This window comes from Eurypyga helias, unplaced genomic scaffold, assembly GCF_000690775.1.
Source record: "Eurypyga helias isolate BGI_N326 unplaced genomic scaffold, ASM69077v1 scaffold117, whole genome shotgun sequence".
NCBI classification, from domain to species: domain Eukaryota; kingdom Metazoa; phylum Chordata; class Aves; order Eurypygiformes; family Eurypygidae; genus Eurypyga; species Eurypyga helias.
Window position 1 is genome coordinate 3,934 of NW_010259672.1, and position 22,263 is coordinate 26,196.

Consider the following 22,263-nt stretch of genomic DNA (forward strand, 5'->3'; position numbering starts at 1 on the left):
AAGCAAGAGTCTGACAGCATTTACTGAAATTCCTGAATTACCCAGAGCTTGTGTTATATGCCTTTTTTTTGTTTTGCATTGCCTACACCTCTCTTGGCTTGTGAACCAGAATCAGCCTGCCTTTGTAAGAGGAATTCCCATTCCGAGATCGTACTTAATTTAGAAAATGCAGCTAGCATCTACGATAGTTCAACCAATTAAAATGCAGTAAAAAAACACTGATAAGCAACAGTTTTTTAGAGGTTTCCTTTGTTCAGTTTTAGATTTCTACATATATTGACATGGCAATAATACAATTATCTCAAATTAAGGCACTAAAAAGGACAACATAAAACCCAGTAAAAGTGTTCTAAGAATAATTTACATTTCAAACAGTGCATATATTTCTTACATGTTTGTTAACTTAACGTATGTTATCACTTAAAACCGTAAGGCAATACTTTATACAGTTACAGAAATGATGTACCCCAAAATACGCTTGCAAACTCGGTGGTTCTTTTTACTGTTAGTTTCTAATGCCTCTAGTAGTAAAATAATTGAGTATGGCTTGGCAAATATGCATAGATTAAAGGCAATTACCTGTTTTCCCCCCTCTGCAAACCTGCCGAATCAGTATTTCGTGAAGCACGAGGCAAGGCGTTTCCCACTCCGACCCCTTCCCTAGCCGGTGGTTAGCATTAAGGCTGTTAGGAACTCTGCAGTGAAGGCACTGAAGTTCAAGTGATAAGGCTTCATTTTTTAAGCTAGTTCTGCAGTCTTCAAGAGGAGTCTTGAAAGCAATTGCAGTCCTTCTCATGGAGAAACCTTCCTCCTCTACTCAGTTTCGTATGCTCATCTTGACATAAATATCCCCCTCACAGGGTAAACAGTCCTTTTCTTTCACTGGTACGAAGAAAGTTGGCTGCATTTCATTGTGATTGACAGGCTTTTTTTTTTTCTTTAAAAAACCCTAAAAGGCAGCACCTTTTTTATTTTTTTTTATACACCTAGCTAAGCTTTATTTGCTCGAACTTGCATTACACAGTAATAATTAATCTAATCTACCTTTAGGCAAACCCGCAATTAAACACCCTCAGCGTGCTTTTGTGCCAAAGCAAGGAGGAGACAGGAATAGCAATCTTAACCCTGAAGCCTGTGATAGTTACGTTGAAAGGAACAACAGCCTGTCTGCACTGCTCTCTGTGGTTAAAAGAAGCCCTGTTTCTCGGACCGCATCCCAGGAGATTCCATTAAGCACTGTACACGTGGTTAGCTGGAACAAAGAAGAAAGCAGACAATTAATAACAAATAGGGAAAATTGGCTGCGTAACGCCCGCCCGGGCCTGCCAGGGGCTTCAGCGAAGAACATGCTTCGACGCAGTATTTTTTCGGTTGGCATGACGCAGGACGAAGATCATACCCACAGAGCCTTCCACAAACTGTTCTTAATTTCAAACGACCCCGAACGAAGGCAGAGATCCGACAGATGATAGCATTACTGCAGCTTTACAAGGAAAGGATTCAGAGTAAACAGCCTGTGGGCGTATTCATGGCAAAATTCACGGTGACCAGCTGGCAGGACAAGAAAAAGGCTCTCTCCAGGGCCGAGAGGACACATGTGCAGTTGCCAGAGCTCCCCTGCAGCACAGCGTCCTACAGCGTCTGCATCCACCCAACACAGTACTTGGTGCCTGCTCGCAGGTGGGGCTCCACCCCCCACATCAAGTTCCTCTATACTGTCTGAGAACCCTTTTCAGGTGCTTAGTAAAAGCTAAAACACACACATCCCATAAAAACCATCCCTGCCTCTCTTACTCCCACATCAAGGTCAGGACGAGGAATGCGGCGTGCAGTGTCTCGAGTTCAGAGAAGCCGACCTGATAATTCACTGCATCCCGAAAGGAAAAGGGCCTGCTGTTCCTCCACTTTATCTCCTTCCTGACCCCAGGGAGCACCCTCCTCCTCACCTCAGCCTTGGCAGGCACTGTGCTTCTCAGCGGGCTGATCCCACTCACAGCTCAGCAAAATAAGCCTATTTTTTTTCCTGAAAGTCAGGAAACTGAACTGTGGACCTTCAAGGAAAGGTCCAAAATGGATCACTTCAAGCACTTATCCCGGATCAAATGATAGAAGAGCAGGGAAGGAAGACAAAGGGTGAATCCTCCCCCTTAAGCAGCGACAGGCTGTCAGATGAGCTCAGCTCCTGTGCAATCGCCCATTAACACCCAGTATATGAGATCCATTGTCAATTTATTTATATCTAATTATAAACATCTGGTATATCAGAAGTGAATTTGCCTAAAATAAATCCAGTGCCTCTTCTTTCTAAACACACGGGGTGGAATATATGCAGTGATATCAGGGCGCAGGTCGGCCGTGCTCCATCACAGCAGGGACCGTCTAGTTCACAGGCACAACCAGCATCAAGTTTGTCTGTGAAAGCCACAAAAACATCCACAGCAGAACAGCTCGAAGGAGAAGTTCCTACCTGACCTTTTCCTGATGCTTATTTGCTCAGTGTCACTCGGGATCTTTGCACCATTCGCACACACCGCTCTGCGGGCACCACACAAGCCCCGCTGCCTTCCGGTCAACCCAGGGGCAGCTGTACGATGGGGATGGAGCCTGCCGCAGAGCCGCCCAAGCAGCTCCTCGAGCATCAGGAAGGCACGGGGGCTCCCCGCCCGACGCCACGCGGCACAACCGGCCGGCAGCACGCACACACCTAGCGCTCTCGCTGGGTTATGCTCAACATGCTTCTGCCCCCATACTCAGTGCCTCAAGTATATCCATCAGGAAAAGAGAGTTTGCTGTAAATTCACTCTGTGTTCTCAGAAGCTATCTCGGTATTAAACAGCACGAGGAAGCAAGATCTCTAAGGTCAATTATCAGTTACGTCACCAGACTCACTGATGGATTTGGGCTCAGTCTAAGCAGAGTAACAGAGGTGTTACCTGCCTGAGTGATATCACAGGCTGTTAGAAAAATTCAGGAAGTTAAAGAGAGAAGATACCACACGGGCATTAATTTCTGAATTGCCGCAAAACTCAAGAGCTTTATTTCTTCCCAAGACCTTGGAAGATCCCACTGGGTGATGGAGAAAGGTGTGAACGGATTCTGTGTGCTAGGGCAGAGGGGAAAACACAAGGCTGCACTATTCTTTCTGAACAGTTGATCCAACTGGATACTTCCCTAATGCAAGACCACCTTCACTCCTCCTCCTCCCATTCTTGAGACCGATCTTGGTTGCTGTGCACTAGGGCAGAGGGGAAAACGCAAGGCTGCAGTGTTCCTTCTGAACAGTTGATCCGACTGGATACTTCCCTAATGGAAGACCACCTTCAACCCACCTCCTCCCATTCTTGAGACCGATCTGGTGCTTTCTGGACTTTTCCATTGCAACTTCCTAACCCAAAGGAAACCCACATGCTATTCTTTTTTGGGGTTAGGGTTGGGGTTTTTCTTGTTGTTATTCTTTGGGGGATTTTGGCTTTTCTTTAGTGAAAACATTCCTGGATTAATTCTCTGCTGAAAAATAGATCAGTGTACTGTGGTGATCTGTGACGCATGCTCTGACACATGATAAAGCACAGGAACGTGCAGCTCTCCTCCTTCTGGTGTTGTATTAGGCTTGCTGTATCGTTAGGACCTTAAAGAGAGCTTTAAAGATTGTATTTCTCATTTTTAAAAAAGCTCCCATTCAGTACTTCCATACGCCTATGATTCTTCACCACTCTGACAAGGCAAACGCCAACAGGACTAATAACAGAAATTGTCTGAATAATGGGTCTCTCCAAACAGACCCTTTACTTTGAGCTACTGCCCCATCCCTGGGACTGTTCAAGGCCAGGCTGGATGAGGCTTTGAGCAACCTGGTCTAGTGGAAGGTGTCCCTGCCCATGGCAGGGGGGTTGGAACTGGATGGTCTTTAAGGTCCCTTCCAGCCCAAACCATTCTGTGATTCTGTGAAATTTTCAAATATGTGAACCTCTTCATTCTAGAAGAGATCAGCTGCAAACCTGTTCTTGCTATTGGCAACTCCAAAGCAGCATTTCTATTAAGGCAGAGTGAAAGAAAAAAAAAAACACAACAAACCCACACCCCAAAACAAAACAATGAATTGATTTTTAAGAAAATTGATTTGTTCCCAAAAAGCGTATAGATTAATGCTTCTGTGCTTTTCCAATTAGCTCTAAGATGCCATGAAAAAAAGTTAACATCTTGACATGGAAAACATGAGAAATCACATGGTTATGCTGAAAAACCTACTGAAAAGCTAACAGCTGTAAGACAGCTGAATACCACAGCTGTTTTTCCTAAAAGTCGGTTTTTAACCTCCCGCCCCTTTCTTTCAACTGCGCGCGCACATGCAAATTCGCTCCCCAGCATGGCATACATTACAGTAGCTGCAGTGTACCTCATCTAAAAACCCTCCCAGAAATTGGAAACAAACGATGCCACAGAACTTAAAAAAAAAAACTGGTTATTACAGCACGTAAATGGTGTATTAAAATAATTCCATCCAAGCCCACTGGCTGGTTGGGTTTGGGAGAGTTGGTCGTTTTGGTTTGGTTTTCGCTGTCCAAGAATGCTACCTCATCATTCTCGTATGATCTGCCATCTTGCTGGGCCAGCAATGCTGAGTAGCATTGTTTTGGTGTCACATTTTAAAAACTCCTTTAAGACTGTATTTATCAATTTTACTTATCAGTTCTAGGTTGGTTTGTTTTTTTTTCCTAGAATTGATGATGGGATGACCATTCAGTATCCAAAACATTCTACCTGAGCCTTTTAAGTATTAACATGATATGCTTTTTCTTTCAGTCTTAGGTGGTCCAAGACTCACTGAAAACATCTTAGTAAATCGGTAACACAGCTCTTTAACCAATTCTAAGAATTTCTATTATCTTCACCTCTTTAAAAGGTCTGCCTTTAATAATTAGTTCCGAGAATCCTGATTATTGAATCACAGAATGGTTTGGGTTGGAAGGGACCTTAAAGATCATGCAGTTCCAACCCCCCTGCCATGGGCAGGGACACCTTCCACTAGACCAGGTTGCTCAAAGCCTCATCCAGCCTGGCCTTGAATATATCATATCAAAATGTATCATGAGACACATAAAAGCACTTCCATATTTTTTTCAACCACAGGAGTACTACTTCTATTGTAAATAAAGGTGATGCTAAACAACAGCTGTTAATGATGCATATTTTAAAATCGGCAGGTGCACCTTACATCCAAAAGCCTTAAGAGATCTGGCTAATGTCTAGGGGGGCGGTGTGCCTAACATTTTTCAGTAAGTCTTGGAAAATTGATGACTGAAGGAAAAATAAGTTTGGAAACACTGTGAATCTTTATAAAAGCTTTTGGCAGTTGGGAGAAATGGACATTTTGTAGACAAGACAAACAGTTCAACAAGATTCTGTTGTACAAGTACACACCACATAAGTACGTAAAAAAAATGACTGAACCCCTCCGGAATTAGCAATTACCTATTTGTCTTTATTTGGTACAATCCTGAAGGTGCTACTGTTTAGTAAGCAAACTCTGATCATACAGTCATTCTTCTTAACTCAGGTTTATCACTCCATACTTTCCCACTGTGTTCACCCTTGTTTTCAACAGATTTTCACAGTGGAGACTGTAAGGAAAAACTGCCCGCTTCCCAGGAAATCTCCCCAGAAATCAGAAGTGGTTCTGTGTTTCACACCTTCGGCCTGCTTAAGCACCGGTGTTGGAAAACTTAAAATCGCATCACGATTCAGTTACGTTCCTGCCAGTTGAACCATAACGGGCAGGCTGAGACTTCAATTCAGTGTTTGCAAATATGGCTCCTCCCCCCACCGCCCCGGTACTCTAGACATGGCTACATCTACTTATTTCTGCTGGTCACAGATTTCTTTTAATGTCCCTCTCCTCGTGCTGTTGCACTGATTCTTATCGCTAACACAATAGTGCCTGCAACGTCACCGTTTTTTATACTGACAGCTTTGTATTCGAGGCCTAAAGTAATTTTCCTGGATGAGGTTTTCTTGAGTGCCTTCACTGAACAGAGCAGTATCTCCAAATCATGGTCACTTACGTTTTAGTGTTAATTATGGGGACAAGAAAAACATCACCCTTTGAATCTTCCTGATTTTTTCCCTACTCCCCTCTGCAGGAGGATGTTTCACAGTATACCCAGCATCTCTTTGCATGCAAAAGTTTGCTTTTCTACATTCACACAAGGAACGTTTGCAGGACATTCATTTTGGTAGCCCTGCCAATCCAGGAAGACTCCCTGCTGAAACATTCGTTTTCACTTCATACTAATGACCCATTCGGTTATTTTGGGGAAAAGGAACACTGTCCTGTTTGAGGAAGCTAATGTAGGTCAAAAATCAGCTTACGGTAACCTAGCATCAATAAAGTGGATTTTAAATCTTGCCCCAGTTAATGCACAGGGTCACAAACAGTCTAGAACTGCAGGGATAGAAGACGGGGAATAAACAAGCAGGGAGAAAGAACTGAATTAATACTTAAGCTGCCTTACACCAAGAGAAATAGCGTAACAACAGACTGAGAATGTTTGTCATTTCATCCCCACGCGCAGAAGAATCCTAGTTTACACCAGCTCAGTGAGCCAATCCATGAGTGACTCTGTGGGTCATCCCTGACGTCAAATGTAACTGCCGATACATCCACTGAGCCTGGTTTTTGAATGGGAAAAAATACAACCAGTTCCCTCACATGCTGGCAGGCCAGGCACCGCCATCTCCACGGTACCTTGCCAAACCCGAAGAAACGATAAATTTACCGTAATAGCAGGAGAATTCTGACTGTTCCTTCCATTAGGATTTGAGCAAAGATTTATACCAGCAGTTCAATGGTCATAACTATGGAATTATTTGGCATCTTCATATTAAGATTTATAAACAGTGATTTTTTTTTTTTAGTTAAAAGATCCATATCTTTTGTAGTTTCTCACCTATTTTTTCCAGAAGTATTTTTAACAACTTTTCGGAATGACTGATTTGCTGAGGATCTTGTAGACATCGTTCTAGGAGAAGCGCGAACAAAAGTCGACGGTGGCGTCTTAGGGATCTTCTTTACTAAATGAGTCACCCACTTCTTCTGTTCATCTTGACAGGATGCCAATAACAACATATCTCTTGCGGAAGTCACATCATAACTCACTAGAAGCAGAAGGAGGAAGATGATCCAATGAAAACTAGAACTGGTTATCAAACTAGGGATTATGACATAGTGTGCATGCCACTGAAAGAACAAAGGCACCTACACACATACAATCAGAATTGTTTTGGAAGACAACAAGCAGCAGAGGAAATTATGAATATATAGTTTCTTTCAATATTCATCACTCTGCATTAAGATTATTGATTCTGACATTAATATTAAAGAAATGAAAAAAATTAAACTAATTGCAATCTTAATAAGCTGGAAAGTTGTGTGGGTGCCTTATGGCTGAATTCATAGAATCACAGGATGGGTTGGGTTGGAAGGGACCTTAAAGACCACCGAGTTCCACCCCCCCTGCCTCATTCAGCCTGGCCTTGAACACTCCCAGGGATGGGGCATCCACAGCTTCCCTGGGCAACCTGTTCCAGTGCCTCCCCACCCTCTCCGGGAAGAACTTCTTCCTGATATCCAATCTAAACCTCCCCACTTTCAATTTAAACCCGTTACCCCTTGTCCTGTCACTACAGGCCCTTGTAAAAAGTCACCCCCAGCTTCCTTGTAGAGTACACACCCTACACAGAGAGGAAACCTTTACTCCAGTCGGTGAAGCAGCTGAAGAACCACCCTCTTCAAGGCCTTAGCACCGCCTGCTGATGCGGCCACTGCATGTCCCTAATGGGTGTCCCATACAAGAGAGACTGGTCTGGGAACTAAGGAGCTGCCCAGTACTTGGGCACAAACCTCTAGAGGCCCTGGGGCTCTCAGGGCCCCCAGCAGAGCCACGGGTCACACCACGGAAGGCCTGCCTACAGAGACTTGCTACAGCTGCCTGTTCATAAGCATTGTCAACAACCTGTTATTTAACAGCACCTCTCACATCTAAAAATCATACAACTAAAGAGTAGAAAGCTTTTAGCCTAAAGTGTTTTTATTTGCCTCCGACAGTTCAGCGGGTCTGGCTAAACATGCAGAGAAGAGAGAACACAAAAACCCAGGAGTATACCTTTGCACGGTGCAATTAATTCCTCCTTTTTATCCAAGTGGTCTCTATGGCACTTCACATGGCACCTCCGACATTCTAGGGCAGCGGGGGGTTTAAAGACGTGCCAAAGAGGTTTGGCACAGGCCTCGCAGTTGGCTGGGAAGTGGTATAACGTTGGAATAAATTCATGGCCTTTGTGATTTAGAAAGTTTGTCTTCTCTGCCGGCTGTACTGGCTCTACCTCCAAATCCTTCCTGCATTCCCCCTCATTAGCATAGAGAATCTGAAAAAGAATACTGCTGGGTTATTATTGAAGCACTACGTATTTTTACACACTTTTCAAAGATGCCACTAAACTTTGTCAAAAGAGTTAAATAGAAATGAGAATACACTTCTTTTTACCTGGAATATTTTAGGAATTTCTTCAGTTTCAGCTCTATATACATCTCCTTGCGTTACAGGCCGGACATGGAACAGCTTACTAGATTAGAAGGAACATGAATCAGAAGATGTAAAGGCTATGTGTGATTTTAAAACAGTTATCAAAGTGCTTTGAAGTTCTCACGAAAAAAACAAGGCAGCATGGTATACTTCAAGGCTGCAATATGATTTCTGGAATTAATTCATAAGCCATATAGATCTTGTCTACCCAAGTAAGACCAAAAAACTTCATAGCGTGGAAAGAGGGTTAGCCTACAATGGGTTCGAGATCCATCATGGCAAATTTAACTGTGAAAAAGACTTTCAAATCCTTCCCCAGAACATTATATTTTACATTAGAACATTAGAATCTATGTTCCCCAGAACGTTAGATTTTCCTGGGAAATCTGATTATTGCTAGAAAAGCTTTTCGGTAATCCTGGATGGAAGTAGCCACATGAAAATAGTATTACTCATTAATTTTTTACTAAATCATATTATCAACTGACAAACAACCAATGGCAGAACATCACAAAAAGGCAACCTGGGGCACCAGCTGTTAAAAATGCCATTAAAATTGGAACAAAGATCATGTTATGCTGGGTCAAGATGAAAGTCCATCTATCCCAACATCCTGTCTTCAACAGTTGCTGCAGCAGATGTTTATGAAAAGAGAGTAAGTAACAGCTCAAAGACAAAATAACTCTTTTCCTCATCAGAAGCAATTGGCAGCTTAAGCATTTCCTGAGCCTGAGATTCCTTCCAGACCACTGCATTAGTTGGTCACTGATAGACTTATTCAGGAATGTTTAAACCTTTTTCCAATTACTACTCTCTAATGCCACATAATGTCAATCAGCTGTTCAAACACCACACTCATTCATGTATCAGCATTGGGCATCAGTGATACCTGACACAATTTTGCTCGTGTATAACCAATGTAAAGGGATTGCAATTCATTTGTTTTGTCAGTCTAAACAAAAACCATCTGGAGAAGTTAGAAATGCTTTGGGCTTGATCAACGCTGACCCTTTCTCAGCAAGAAAAAGGTACGAAGCAAGGGAATGAGACCTAAAAATCGGACGCCAGTTCCCTACCCATCCCACAACTATCCTGCCCTGCTTTAGAATGCAGCTGTTGAAGGAGCTGGAGAAGCACTGATTCATAAAAAGGTAGTATGTAGGTTCCTCTACTGTCTCTGACCCTTCTCGTCATGATGAGGCTCTTCATTTCTGTAAATTGAGATCAGTGACTACAGACAGTGCCACGCTATGAGTATGTAACTTTTCCTCTAACTCTGAGCAATAGTAGGACAAAGAAAAAGTAGTATCTTAACAGCACCTTGAAATACAGATACACAGACATTTTCCAACTGGTATGAGAAATTAAAAATTATTTACGGAATTTTGATTCCAAGCTTCTGCATCTGTTATCAATTACCTCACACACAATGCTCTTTTGCCAATTTGTATCCAGGACAACAGTAACTTTACTTACTCTATATCTAGTACCATAGATGGATTAGACTGGTCCTTGTCCTTTTCATCATTGTAGAACAGTATCTTTTTACTGCTCACCACAACATACTGGGGAAAGAAAGGGTAAAACCAAGTTAAAATTGCATTTTACAAAGCAACATTTTTATCCTACTGTACTTCCATATGTGCATAAAAAGCCTGAGCAAATTAAGGTTTTTAAACGAATACCGGGAGATATTAAAATCATCCTGTAGGCAGATGTACTACTGACAGCTGTGCAGGGCTACAAGCTGCAGTCACTGGTGCACCCTAAAATGCTTGTGATGCATCGGGAAAATCCATCTGCACACAGACTCACAGATTTCAGTTGCTAATGGCATTTAGTTACTAGGAAAAATTACTGTATCACTGAGAAACTCCTGGAGTGCAAAATCTATCACTTTATCAGAAAGCTGGAAACAACTTCTGTAGTTCTAGAGATGAGCAGGATTCACTGGTACTTCACACCAGTTAAGTGGTACTGGTAGGTTCAAAGAGATTCTTACAGCTCCCGCTAACTATTTCCTAGACTTTCAATTTAATGGACTGGTAAAATCCAGAGCCAAAATGTATCAGCTGGTATACATTCCAACCTAGGAATACACTGAGGCAGTAAGGGAAAGGTTTGCAGAGGAAAATAGAAATGGACATTGTTTTGCTACATGTCACTTTGAAGGTCAAACCACACAGTTTTTTCCAGAGTGGTAAAGATGATAAAGAACAGAAACATTTGGTAAAGTGCTTATTAGTTGTTCTACCCCTGAGTGTTTTAAAAGTTCTTACTTAAAATCTGCATACTAATACGTAATACCTATCCCCATGCCACTGAAAAAGTTGAGTACTCCAGAATGCGTGGGATTCTGGGTAATAAGCAAGAGCTACTTGGAAGGCACTGTGAATTTTAGAGCAGGAGTGGGCTGCAAGCTCCTTTTCCAAGGGAATTCCTAAATGCTGCTATGCCTGCAGTCTGCCCTCCCACCCCGAAAAGCCCAAGGATGTTGTCCTCAACCTAAAGTACACAGACACCCTTCCAGTGCTGCTCACAGTCACACAAAATTATAAACATTTGTTCACATGACAGGAAAAAGCAAAGCAAGCTGCTCAGAAAAGAAGGTTTGTAACCCACAGGCCAATTAAGATCGAACTCTGCTAACCTAAGCGCTTCCCAGTGAGCTCAAGCCTGCAGAATTCACTGCCTGTCGCTCTACATTGGGAGCTGCCAGTCCCACGTCTCTGCTGAAACTGTCCATGAGCATAAGCTGAGCGACAGCCCATCCCAGCAGCTTCAAATGCTTTAGAAACAAGTTATCAAAAGGTATGAAGTACTAAAACAGACTAAAAAGAGGTAGACTGAATGATCTGCCTATACTGAGCTCCAGATCCAGGTCTAATATGACCCAGAAGAGGGGTGTGGAATGTTCTTATTCAGTTTTCTTTTTTCTTCGATGAAGTAATGTATACACACTAAATTAATTATTTTGTTTGTTTCTTAAATGTGAGCTGTAAACCCAATTCACTGTATGCCTAAAAACAGCTTTCTAAAGAATCTGAGGAAAGAAAGAAGTTCTATCTGTACCTGTTTCTTCCAGCCGTGCCGTTTTATATTTCCTTTGTTTGGTATCGAAAGCCAACCTTCAAGTCTTGATTCTGGTTTAAAAAAAATGCCTATTAGATAATTTTATGTACATATAATAAAGCAGAGTAGCCCAAAAGCAAACTATTACTAGACTGGAAGAGGTACTACATGCAGTAATAGGCAATTTCCTATTCAGCAAAGCAAAATAAAAAGCACAGCTAAATAAAATGAAGATATAAGCATTTGTTTCATGCTCCATCACAAACTAACACTCGCTTATACAGTTACTGCAAAGTAAAGTGAAGCTGTTTTCCTCGACACCAACATCTAACACTGTATGTAAATAGTTTACAAAGAGCCAGGCAGGAAAGACTTTGCTCTGAAAATGTGTTACAGCTTAAACAGAGGATGATTAAGAAATTTTCTATATAAACATAATTTAACATTCAGAAGGGCTATACAAAAATACTCAGTAGGAAGATGCAGCGAGTAAAACAAACCAGATCCACATTTTCCAAGGGAAACAAAAATCAGGAGAGCGCACAAGAGCAAGCAAAGCTACACAAGTGTCCCATTACTCACAGAAGATAAGCATAGGAGATAAATAAATAAGGAATGCAGGAAGAATCAACTAGATATAAAGAATAAGAGACAAACATTTTATTTAAATTTCCAGTGGACAATTTTCCAGAGAGTAATGTAATGACGTATTTTCTTACCACGAAACTACTGAAATAATTTTAACAATGATACAAAGAAGCATCACAAGAAAACGAACATTCTGCCTAATGGGAAACATTTAAAAAGAACCCTCCAGCTAACTGCCATTGGGCTTTGGTAGGTAATTTTTAAATTATGAAATCAGTTAATGAGCAGTGAGGAGCTATCACAATTCCATTAATCTGAAATGACACAATAAAAAGTCCCACAATTTTTAAATGTGAGAATGATGTAATTAGAATTTCACTCCATAATTATAAATTCATTTAACAATTGAGAAAATTTTTGTAATTTTTTTAAAAAAATTGTAAAAACGTGATTTGTAAAAACAGCATCAGAGGACAAAAATACAGCTGATAGCCAATGTATGCATTCTTTACAATAAACTTAACTGGCAGCAATGAAAACTGCAAAACCATTAACTTAACATTTGCTGAAACATTCTTCACAAATATTTATGTGAGGAGAAAGTACTGGTCCCTTTTATCCTTCAGGGATAACTGTGTGCCCAGCAAGCTCTGAAAATACACCCAAATATATAAAAGACATTGTCTGCACACTTTGTTATGTAAAATTACAATGAACTTTACAGCCTAGCCTTCTACGAGGCACTAAAATTAGGCGTTAAAAATCCCTCTCCGCATTAGCCTTATAGCAGAGCACGTTCAGAAGTGACTACACTTAAAAATATGGAATAATTTCCAATAATTTCTCCACACAGAATAACTTCGAAACACTGGGAGACCACTGAACTATTGAAATTCTAATTAGGAGAAGGGGATGTTAGCAGAACTCATTCTAGTTAGAAACCTTTCTGGAAAAATGAAGGAAATTTTTATGTCCCTGCTTTTTAAATATGCAGAAGAATTGCAGAGGGTGGAGGTTGCTCCCCCCCCAACCCCTTCCCAGTTCTTGATAGACAGTAGCTTTGGAAAAGGAAACCTATTTCCCTCATGTCTGCAGGCATCACAAATAACACTTACCCTATTTTGAATACTTCGATTAATTTTTACACCAAGAGACAATCCTTCCTTTTTTTAGACATTTTGGAAATATCCTAAAACTCAAATCCTCCATTGCAAAATAAAGTGATTAACTGCTAATAAAGAGCACAGCATGGATGGCTGATTAGAAAGGAATGAGCATGCATCTGTGGAAATTGTGGCATATGAAAATCTGGAAAGATCCAGTAACACATTTAAAAGATGCACCAAGTACTATGCTGCCTATAGAGTAACTCCTACTCACACTGTCCCTAAGTTCACTTCTATTTCAGTACATTCTGAAAGAAATTTCAAAGGCAGTAGTAAGTGGATGAGCTCTTACAAATGAATCTGTCGACATTCTTCCCTGTCCACTACAAATCTATTTTGGTGAGCAAATTCTGTTTGCATGAGAGATTATTTCCGAGCTGTGAATAACGTCTTGCTGTTGAAAATAACAGTTTCTGAATGTGCTCCTTTTCAACAAAGCAAACATTTGTCTGGAACCAAATGTACTCTTGAAAGGGTAGATGAGCCCTTTCATTCCAACCTTGCCACAAAGGTTTGGCTCAATTAATATTTATAATGCATTTTAATTTCCCTTGACAGAATTAGCTAGCACAACTGCAAATGCTCATCTGGCCACTTTGCAAATATTTGATCCAGAAGAATAATATTTATGAGCGTTCTGATTAAGTAATTAAGAAAATATGGCCTATCTAGACTATGAAAAAGAATCTTCCATTCCGGTCTTTAAAAACAGGCTCAGAAGTATTGCCTGACAACTTCCCTGTATTTTGGAAAGAATCACAGAATAGATACTTCACAGTTCCAATCCAGAAATTCCAAGATAGGCCTCAAAAATATCTGATAGGTAGCTGGACCCAAACAGAATTCAAAGAAAGAATTCCATGAAGGCTACAGATCTCTGAATTTATATTAAAATGTGGATTTGCATTCTAATCATCTTAGAATCACAGACTGGTTATGGTTGGAAGGGACCTTAAAGACCATCCAGTTCCAACCCCCCTGCCATGGGCAGGGACACCTTCCACTAGACCAGGTTGCTCAAAGCCTCATCCAGCCTGGCCTTGAACACTTCCAGGGAGGGGGCATCCACAGCTTCTCTGGGCAACCTGTGCCAGTGCCTCACCACCCTCTCCCTGAAGAACTTCTTCCTGATATCCAATCTAAACCTCCCCACTTTCAATTTAAACCCATCACCCCTTGTCCTGTCACTGCAGGCCCTTGTAAGAAGTCCCCCCCAGCTTCCTTGTAGGCCCCCATCTTCATGTTTAGCATTCATATTGCCAGGATTCATTGTGGTTCATTATGATAAATGTGAGTTCTAACTATGTCTTTAGTAAAATCACACAGGGCAACTATGACCTGATTTATGCACCGTTGTTCTGGAGTTAAGTAACAGAGGTGCCTTCATGAGCAGTAGAGCATCTCTTTCCAATGTCCAAGAATTCCTATTCCTCAGGCTCTTCCATAGTAACCAAAAACCTGGAGATACTATCTCGCTAATTCTTTCCAGGCTATTCTTCCCATCTGATTCTTCCCTTCCTCAGACTGTCTTACTAAAAAAGTTCATGTGGATCTCACCAAGGATTGCTGGCTGGATCTTTCCTTGAGGTTTAGTCAGGTGATGGCTACTTGCAAGTATTTCAGAAAGTTGTATTCGTATCCCATATTCAAAAAAAAAAAAAAAAGTTGGCTTAAATAGTCCACATTTACTATTCCATCCTATCTTTGTGTAAAAGATGATTTATAACATACACCATAAAATACTATGTGCTGCAGTTAAAACTGTTGGACAGCTCAAGTGCTTAAAATACCTTGCCAATCAGATGAAAAGAATTAATTTACTATAGGTTAAGTGCCCTGTAACAATTAGGAAAAAAACCCCAAACTTAAATTCCCGATTATGTTTTGTCTTGACAATGAAGAATTGTGTTTACAATCATGTATGTATTAAAACTTCCCAAGTCTTGCCAGGAGGAAGAGGCATTCCAAAGGCATCATAAAAAGCAAGTATTTCATCTGTTTCAGGATGAGTCTATTAACACTGGAGACCTCGACTGAGAAACGAGCTGCTATCTGAATCAATAATCAGGAGTGAGAGCTACAAGAAATGCCTAGAATTGAATACAAGGAAAACCTTCCTCCAAGTCATGATCTTCCCCCTCTGGTAAAGCAAAAGCCTGAGAATAGCCTGGATTGTCTAAACGAGCCAACCAAGTAAGATGCAGCCCTAAGGTGTGTTACTGCCTGATTTCTCCGTATCCACCTTCAATTTTTCCCTAAAATTTTCAGGGTATTAGGAATACATTTTAGTTCTACCTTGAATTTATTCAGAGAGTGCAAGCTTTCTGACCCCAAAATTTTACAGGATGCTCTTCCTGTGAATGATGAATTCTAACTCCTAGCCTCTCTGGTGGCTGGTAACCTAAAGCTCCTTGATTAGACAGGACACTGTCCCATAGCCTGAACCTGTCTGCCATGCAGGAGGACAGCGGAAAATGCCTGAGAGCCAGTGGGGTCTCTGGAATTCCACCAATACTACTATCACACCGTTTCATACCAAGTTTCTTCTCAATTAAACCAGAGACTGCCCGTTGCCAGAATTAAGACCGTGGAATCATGTTTACATTTATTTCTTCCCTGGTGATGATGTTTTACTGTGACAGGAAACTGAAAAAAACATACTATAATTACTTATTTAGTAATTCTACTGTTTATATGCCTTAAATATTTTTAAGGAACGTCTTTGCCTTAAGAACAGATGCCTCAGAGAATCCTACTGACTACTCATCAAATCCACCTCTCAAACAAGATGCTATTCAAGGTGCTCTGTAGGAAGGTCTGTGTTTGGGCTATTCCAGCGATGGGAACCCAGCACGCAGTTGAAGATAAGCAACTTTATACAGCTAAAGTGTAGCACACGAAGTGCTGTGGCATGCCACCTTCTGTTTTGAAAGCTAATTACCTGGTTTGCAGAAAAATAACTTACAAAAGTCCTCATAATATGTATTGGAAGTCCTACGTCTATGACACAGTAACACCATTTAGAATGACTGTTACATTCCCCAGAGTAAATCAGAGTACCATACAACCGGAATGCATTATGGAAATTCCTACAGCTAGTTTTCACCTTGGCAATTATTGTCACTTGTCACAAAGGTGGTTCCATGACTAGGAGTAAGAACAGACAAAACTCAAGGTAGTTTTGCATTCAACATACAAATGCAATCACGACATTGCGGAAGTCCTGGCCCTGTGTTCTGTTCAGTGGCACTGCACACTGTATTCACTACACTCAAACAGCAGCAGATGTAAAGGTACTCTTTCCATGAAAGTGTGTAAAAATGATGCTAATGTCAAGCCATACAGTGGGAGGAATGACGTGAGAAGTAATTAAGACTTAAATATAAGCAGCTAGCCTATGAAATAAAAACAGTCAAACAAAAGGAAGTGGAGATGTTGTTTGAAACAATACCTTCCGAAACTATGGATTGTATGCACAAAATCAAGTAGTTCAAATACGCTTTCCTCTTACCTGAAAGATTTCCATCTGTTTCATCTGTCTGGAGACTAGCAACACTGGTAGAGTCCATTCCTTGCTGGAGGTCCAAAATTTTCCTCCGTAGTTGTTCTATGTCACTCTCTTTACTATCCAGCTGCATCTGGAGTTCATTCCTGTATGTAGATTCTTCTGCTAGTTGCTGTATTTATATACACATGCATAGTTACTGTGATACCAAAAATATGGCAACAAAGTATTCTGAAAACAAAACTCATTATGTGTTTTTTTAACTATAGCTGTTGATAACATTAGCATAAATTATTAGAGTAGAAGTGTTCATTCAGCCTTAGAAAAAAGTGAAATACCAAAGATCCAGCAATGCATTCAAGTATGAAAGTCTGATTAATCTATTAAGTTACCATTTGTTTTGAATAGGAGACTACCTACCAGTGAAATAAACTGCATAAACTACATAGTATACTACACAGTATCCAGTTTTTTAGTCTTCATAATGTATCAGTAACTTCCACAGTTAAGAGTTTGGAAAGGAGAAATGAATGAGAACAAGCACAGCTGCATATCTATCTACAGAATTTTGGTGAGGTGGAGAACTTGACTAGAACATCTGAAACAGCACTCATCATTTTTTCAAGTACACTAGGAGCCATACATTTTTCCTGTGGTGAGAATTCCACAGCGTGACAAAAAAATTAAGATTATTTTACCGCTTGCATTTCATTGAGCTCCTTTTGGTATTTCACTACCATCTGATTGAATTTCTCCTTTTCTTGATTAAGCTCTAATTGGAGCTTTCGGTTTTCCTTCTCTTTCTTCCTCAAATCTTGCATGTTAGCTTTCTTTCGGTCTATTTTAAAATCTTTCCGATTCATTATCTCAGCCAGTTTGTTGACAGCCTGTTCAGAAAAAGGAAAACCAGTAAGAAAAATCACATATGAGGCATGTTTCATGCAAAACTTGCAAGTTCCTCAAGTTAACGTTCAACAAAGAAATTCTTCACCAACATAAACAGCCCTTACTCACCACAGAAATAATACCGAAAAAAAAAACATGGCATCAAACTTTATTCTTTCAGCTTTACTTAACAATGCATATTATACATCATGGTTAATATAAACTTGATCTCAAAGGAACTAGGGGTTAGCTGCACAAAAACGAATAAACTGAAAATATATCTAATATGCAAAGTAGTTACTGTTATTAAATTGCATGAAATGTTATACCTGTGTCTTCAGAGTTCTTTCAGTGCTGATGCTCTTCTCATAATGCATTCTAATGTTATTGATTTCCTCTTCTTTTTTTATTTTGAATTCTGTTAAAATAATATTCAACTCCTAAATATTTTATGTCAACGTAAATATTACTAAGCTCAATCACTTCTACAACTGCACCTTTATTTCTTCTCCCCTCCATTTTCCTGTTATGTCACTTAATGTGCAAAATAGAGTTTGCGATGACAAAGGTCACTGGCTTAGTGCTACTGTAATCACAGAAAATTACCAGAAGGCCATCTCAGAAAGGCATCAAGATGAAATACTAAAGCCAACATACGCATTTTTGTTTCCTGGTGACGACTAAGTTTGTTGGCCCACTTCCTTCATGTCTGCATACGAAAACTGTTTCTGCAGTACCAAAAATTAAGTCAGTACCCACACAGAATAAGAGTGATATAACTGGACTCAGATTCAACACAGATTCTCAAGTCAGGCATAAAGAGAACATGGGGAAAAGGGCTTTCTTTGAACGAGTCTGTCACATTCCCTCCCACCCCACCCCCCTCCCACACACCAGTTACTCTATTCTACCAATCTTTCTACCACACCTCCAGCCTGCTCATTTGTTCCCGAAGTTTCTAGAAGCACGCATTTCACTGAAAAGGATTTCTCCACCAAAGCTACAAACAGTTAAAGAGCAACCGTCAAGTACTTAAAAGTAACAAACTCCACAAACTGAAAATACTGAAATCTGCTTGCTCACCCAATCCCTGCTATTACGGAAATGCAGAACTAAGGGGAAATATTTGTGTGTGCTTTCCTGCCTATACAGTGTTTGCAACAACACCGGCAACACGACCGGTAAGGCCTTTACTCTCATAGTCGAGAGATCACAGCACGCATTCCGATTTTATAATGCTATCTCAAATGCAAAACCATGGGAGTAAACTAAGTAATAAAGTAATTTCCCATGTAGTCAGAATATCTGTAAATAGAATGCAAATCCACTCATGAGATCACAACTTAGATCCTGGATCTAAGCAGGATCTTAAGGAAGTTGAAATACTGATACTGCTTTAGTGTAAATACTGGAGATAGAAATATACTCTTCCTTAATAATTTTCATGCAGACAAGGGCATGGCTGGCAGAAGGGGGTTAGACAGACAATGTACTGGACAGGAATTCCTGACTATGTCTGCAGGAACTTAGTATTAACTTGTTTTAAAAAGTGAGGAGGGAGTGTGAGCAGAAACTCAGTTTTTCCTACTTGCTACAGCTGAAGTCTTAATCTTTTTCAACAATAAAGGCAGTGCATGAAAATGGAAGCAAGTCAGTAGGAAGAGTGGCAATTTACATGGCATATATATTTTCATTATGCAAAAAAAAAGATTATGCTTCAAATTCAATTGTGCTTCATAGCAGATGAATTAAAACTCCAAACACGACGTACCTTCCTCCTGTTTCTTAATTTTTTCACTGATTTCTGAATTTTCTTTTGTTATTAAATCAACATCTTTGGTTAACGTGTTATTAGTTTCTTCCAGCTAAATGAAAACAAATACATTTTAAAATAAAGAACTTGCCATAAATTGTAAAAATATTTATAATAGTATTATTTTAGATATCCTTAAATCTCTAACAGCCATTTACTTGGAACACCTTCCTCAGATTATACTCAAAAACCTGCTTACCTTTCAAACATGATTTTTTTAAAAAATGGTTCTTTTCTTCTAAGCTGTCTTGATCTTACCAGAAGGGTCAAAATAAACCTGTCCCAGAAAGAATTCTTTTTCTCTTTTTAATGATCTTTGCAGAACTGACAACACTGCAGTATATAATTAAAAACTCAACTTAAGCAAGAATTAAATTGTCAGTTATTGAATGTGGCAATTCTCCATTAATTTGTGATACTCCGGAAGAAGTAGTACCTAGACGCCTGATCTCCTGAATCCAGAGAGGAAAGCAGCTGATAGATGATGCAACTCCAGCATTCAAAGCTAGAGTGGATTCACAGCATCTGCTGCTAAGTAACTGTCATATATTATGTAAAACAGGTATAAATTAGCACAAAAATAAAACTAAATTTGGTCTAAGTCAAATACGTACATCGGTTTGCAAGAAAAAAAAAAAGAAAGGAAAACCATTATGCTTTGAAGATGTTAGCTGCCAGAAAAGAGTCAGGATCCCTTTGCCAACTTAATAAATACATATTAAAACCCAGACATTATTGCATTCCTGAAAAAAAGGGTTTGTTTGAAGCCTACAGAAATAGCTGTGTATTGAGAAATGCAGTTATGTCCGACAAAATCATCAGAATGTTTGAATCAAACCAACATATTGGCAGGAAAATATTCCTTCGATGCCACAGAGTGTCCCCTAAACACCACCTAAGTAATGGTGGCATTCTTGTAACAGAAAACATGTAACAAACCCAACTTCTGCTATCTTTACGCAGACGTATACGCATGGTAGCGCTAACAGAAACCTTTGAGCAAATGATTCAAGTTCAGTTACACCCAGACTTTTACTCAAGTTTTACACCCCCAGGATTCTTAAGAAAATCCACATAGCTGATGCTAAAGGTGGGAGGGGAGAGAAGTTAAAATCACTACTATATATGTAATATATATGGCTTGCTGTTTGAAACTGCTCAGTTAACACTGTTATCAACCTGATACTAATACTCAAGAGCTATGCTACAAAGTATGCTCAAAATTAGTTAGGTTTGTTTGTTTTTCAAATATTTTCCCAGTGGGAATAAACTCAAGACTTTCAAGTACTTTTTTTAAAAAGACTAAATTATCTTGCAGTAAGAATCCTCTAATACAGAGCTCCACAAATCTACAAGACTTAAATCATTGGGCCATGACAAGTAGTTACAAAAGATTTAACTGAATTACAGACATTCGCTTGATTTTTATTCTGGCTTCACCTCAGATTCAAGTTTACATTTCTCATGGAGTTCACATGACGGGATTTAAACGTTTAAGGTTCCAACTCAGCACAAAATTTAGATACTTAAATAGTTATCACTTATGATTGCACTAAGACTTTATAAATTAAAATAAAATGATAAATTTCGATTTCCATCTGGAAGATACATAGACGTGTTAACTACAGCAGAATAATTTACCCTTCTTATGATGCTGTCCTTATCAGTCATTTCTTGCCTGTGTCTTGATGCTGCTTTTTTGCTTTCTTGACTCAGTTCAAAATACTGTTCTTCAAGGAGCGCTCGTGCCAACTGTTCCGACTCAGCTTTGCTTTCAGCTAAATCCAACTGGGTACTAAGCGTTTCTCTGTAAAAAGGACATTAATAATTTGTTCTCTTATGCAAAACATTAAAAATTTTCAGGAAGACCAAAAAACCCGAATACTAAAAAACTAATTTGCTAACTTAGAAAATAGTACATCACAATTACTGATTGCTGGATTAAGTGATTTTGCTGAAATCTCACATCTACTAAACTTGGATTTCCAAGTATTTTCATTATCTTTTTCTCAAATTATTTTATCAGCTGTAGAAATATACCCAGTAATTATCAGGATAATATAATCCAATAATAAAAGTTGTTATACATGCAAGATGATTACCACAAATGGAATGTTTTTTCAAACTTTTGCATCTTCCTAAATTCTCAGAAGTCATGTTTCTTCCTCCAGATATTACAAATAAGAGTCTAAAGCAAATATAAATAATCATATTTGGCTTTGTGAGTCAGCACAGGTAACATCCTATGTATCTGCCATCTTACAAGGCATCATGGAACTCTTCTGAGACCTGTTTTTCTGAAACATTTTTAATCTGATTAAACTTCACACTATATGGAAAACCTTATGCCTATCTGAGAAACACAATGGGCATACTTTTCATTTTGCAATTCCTGCATCTTTCTTTGAGTTTCTTTTTCCTTTTCATCAATTTCCTCTTTCAGCTCCTTAACCTGAGTTTTGTAAAGTGTCTGTAAAAGAAAGGGGGAAAAAAAGTAATTATTATTCAAATTCCATTGTGAAATTCTTCGTTGTTTTGGTGCTGGTTGGTTTGAATCTGTCAAACCCAAACACATGCTAGAACTGCCTGTAATCAAATTTCAGCCTTCCTGCCCGTCCACGACGCACCTTTCCAGTTTCCCCCGTGTAGGGC

The 22,263-nt window shown here is 39.7% G+C and overlaps 1 protein-coding gene across 1 annotated transcript in view; it reads right to left on the minus strand.

Moving 5' to 3' along the window:
* Positions 1–450: 450 nt before the first annotated feature.
* The window catches only part of ROCK1 (Rho-associated, coiled-coil containing protein kinase 1), a 53,517-nt gene continuing 31,704 nt past the window's right edge, over positions 451–22,263 (minus strand). Inside the window, exons 21-32 of the mRNA XM_010154716.1 lie at positions 21,987–22,081; positions 21,253–21,418; positions 19,570–19,663; positions 18,128–18,216; positions 17,612–17,800; positions 16,920–17,085; positions 11,655–11,725; positions 10,059–10,147; positions 8,544–8,622; positions 8,163–8,424; positions 6,948–7,155; positions 451–1,252 (exon numbers count right to left, since the gene is read on the minus strand). Coding sequence (XP_010153018.1) covers positions 1,249–1,252; positions 6,948–7,155; positions 8,163–8,424; positions 8,544–8,622; positions 10,059–10,147; positions 11,655–11,725; positions 16,920–17,085; positions 17,612–17,800; positions 18,128–18,216; positions 19,570–19,663; positions 21,253–21,418; positions 21,987–22,081 — 1,512 coding nt within the window. The 3' untranslated portion in view covers positions 451–1,248. The remainder of the gene's footprint in view (positions 1,253–6,947; positions 7,156–8,162; positions 8,425–8,543; positions 8,623–10,058; positions 10,148–11,654; positions 11,726–16,919; positions 17,086–17,611; positions 17,801–18,127; positions 18,217–19,569; positions 19,664–21,252; positions 21,419–21,986; positions 22,082–22,263) is intronic.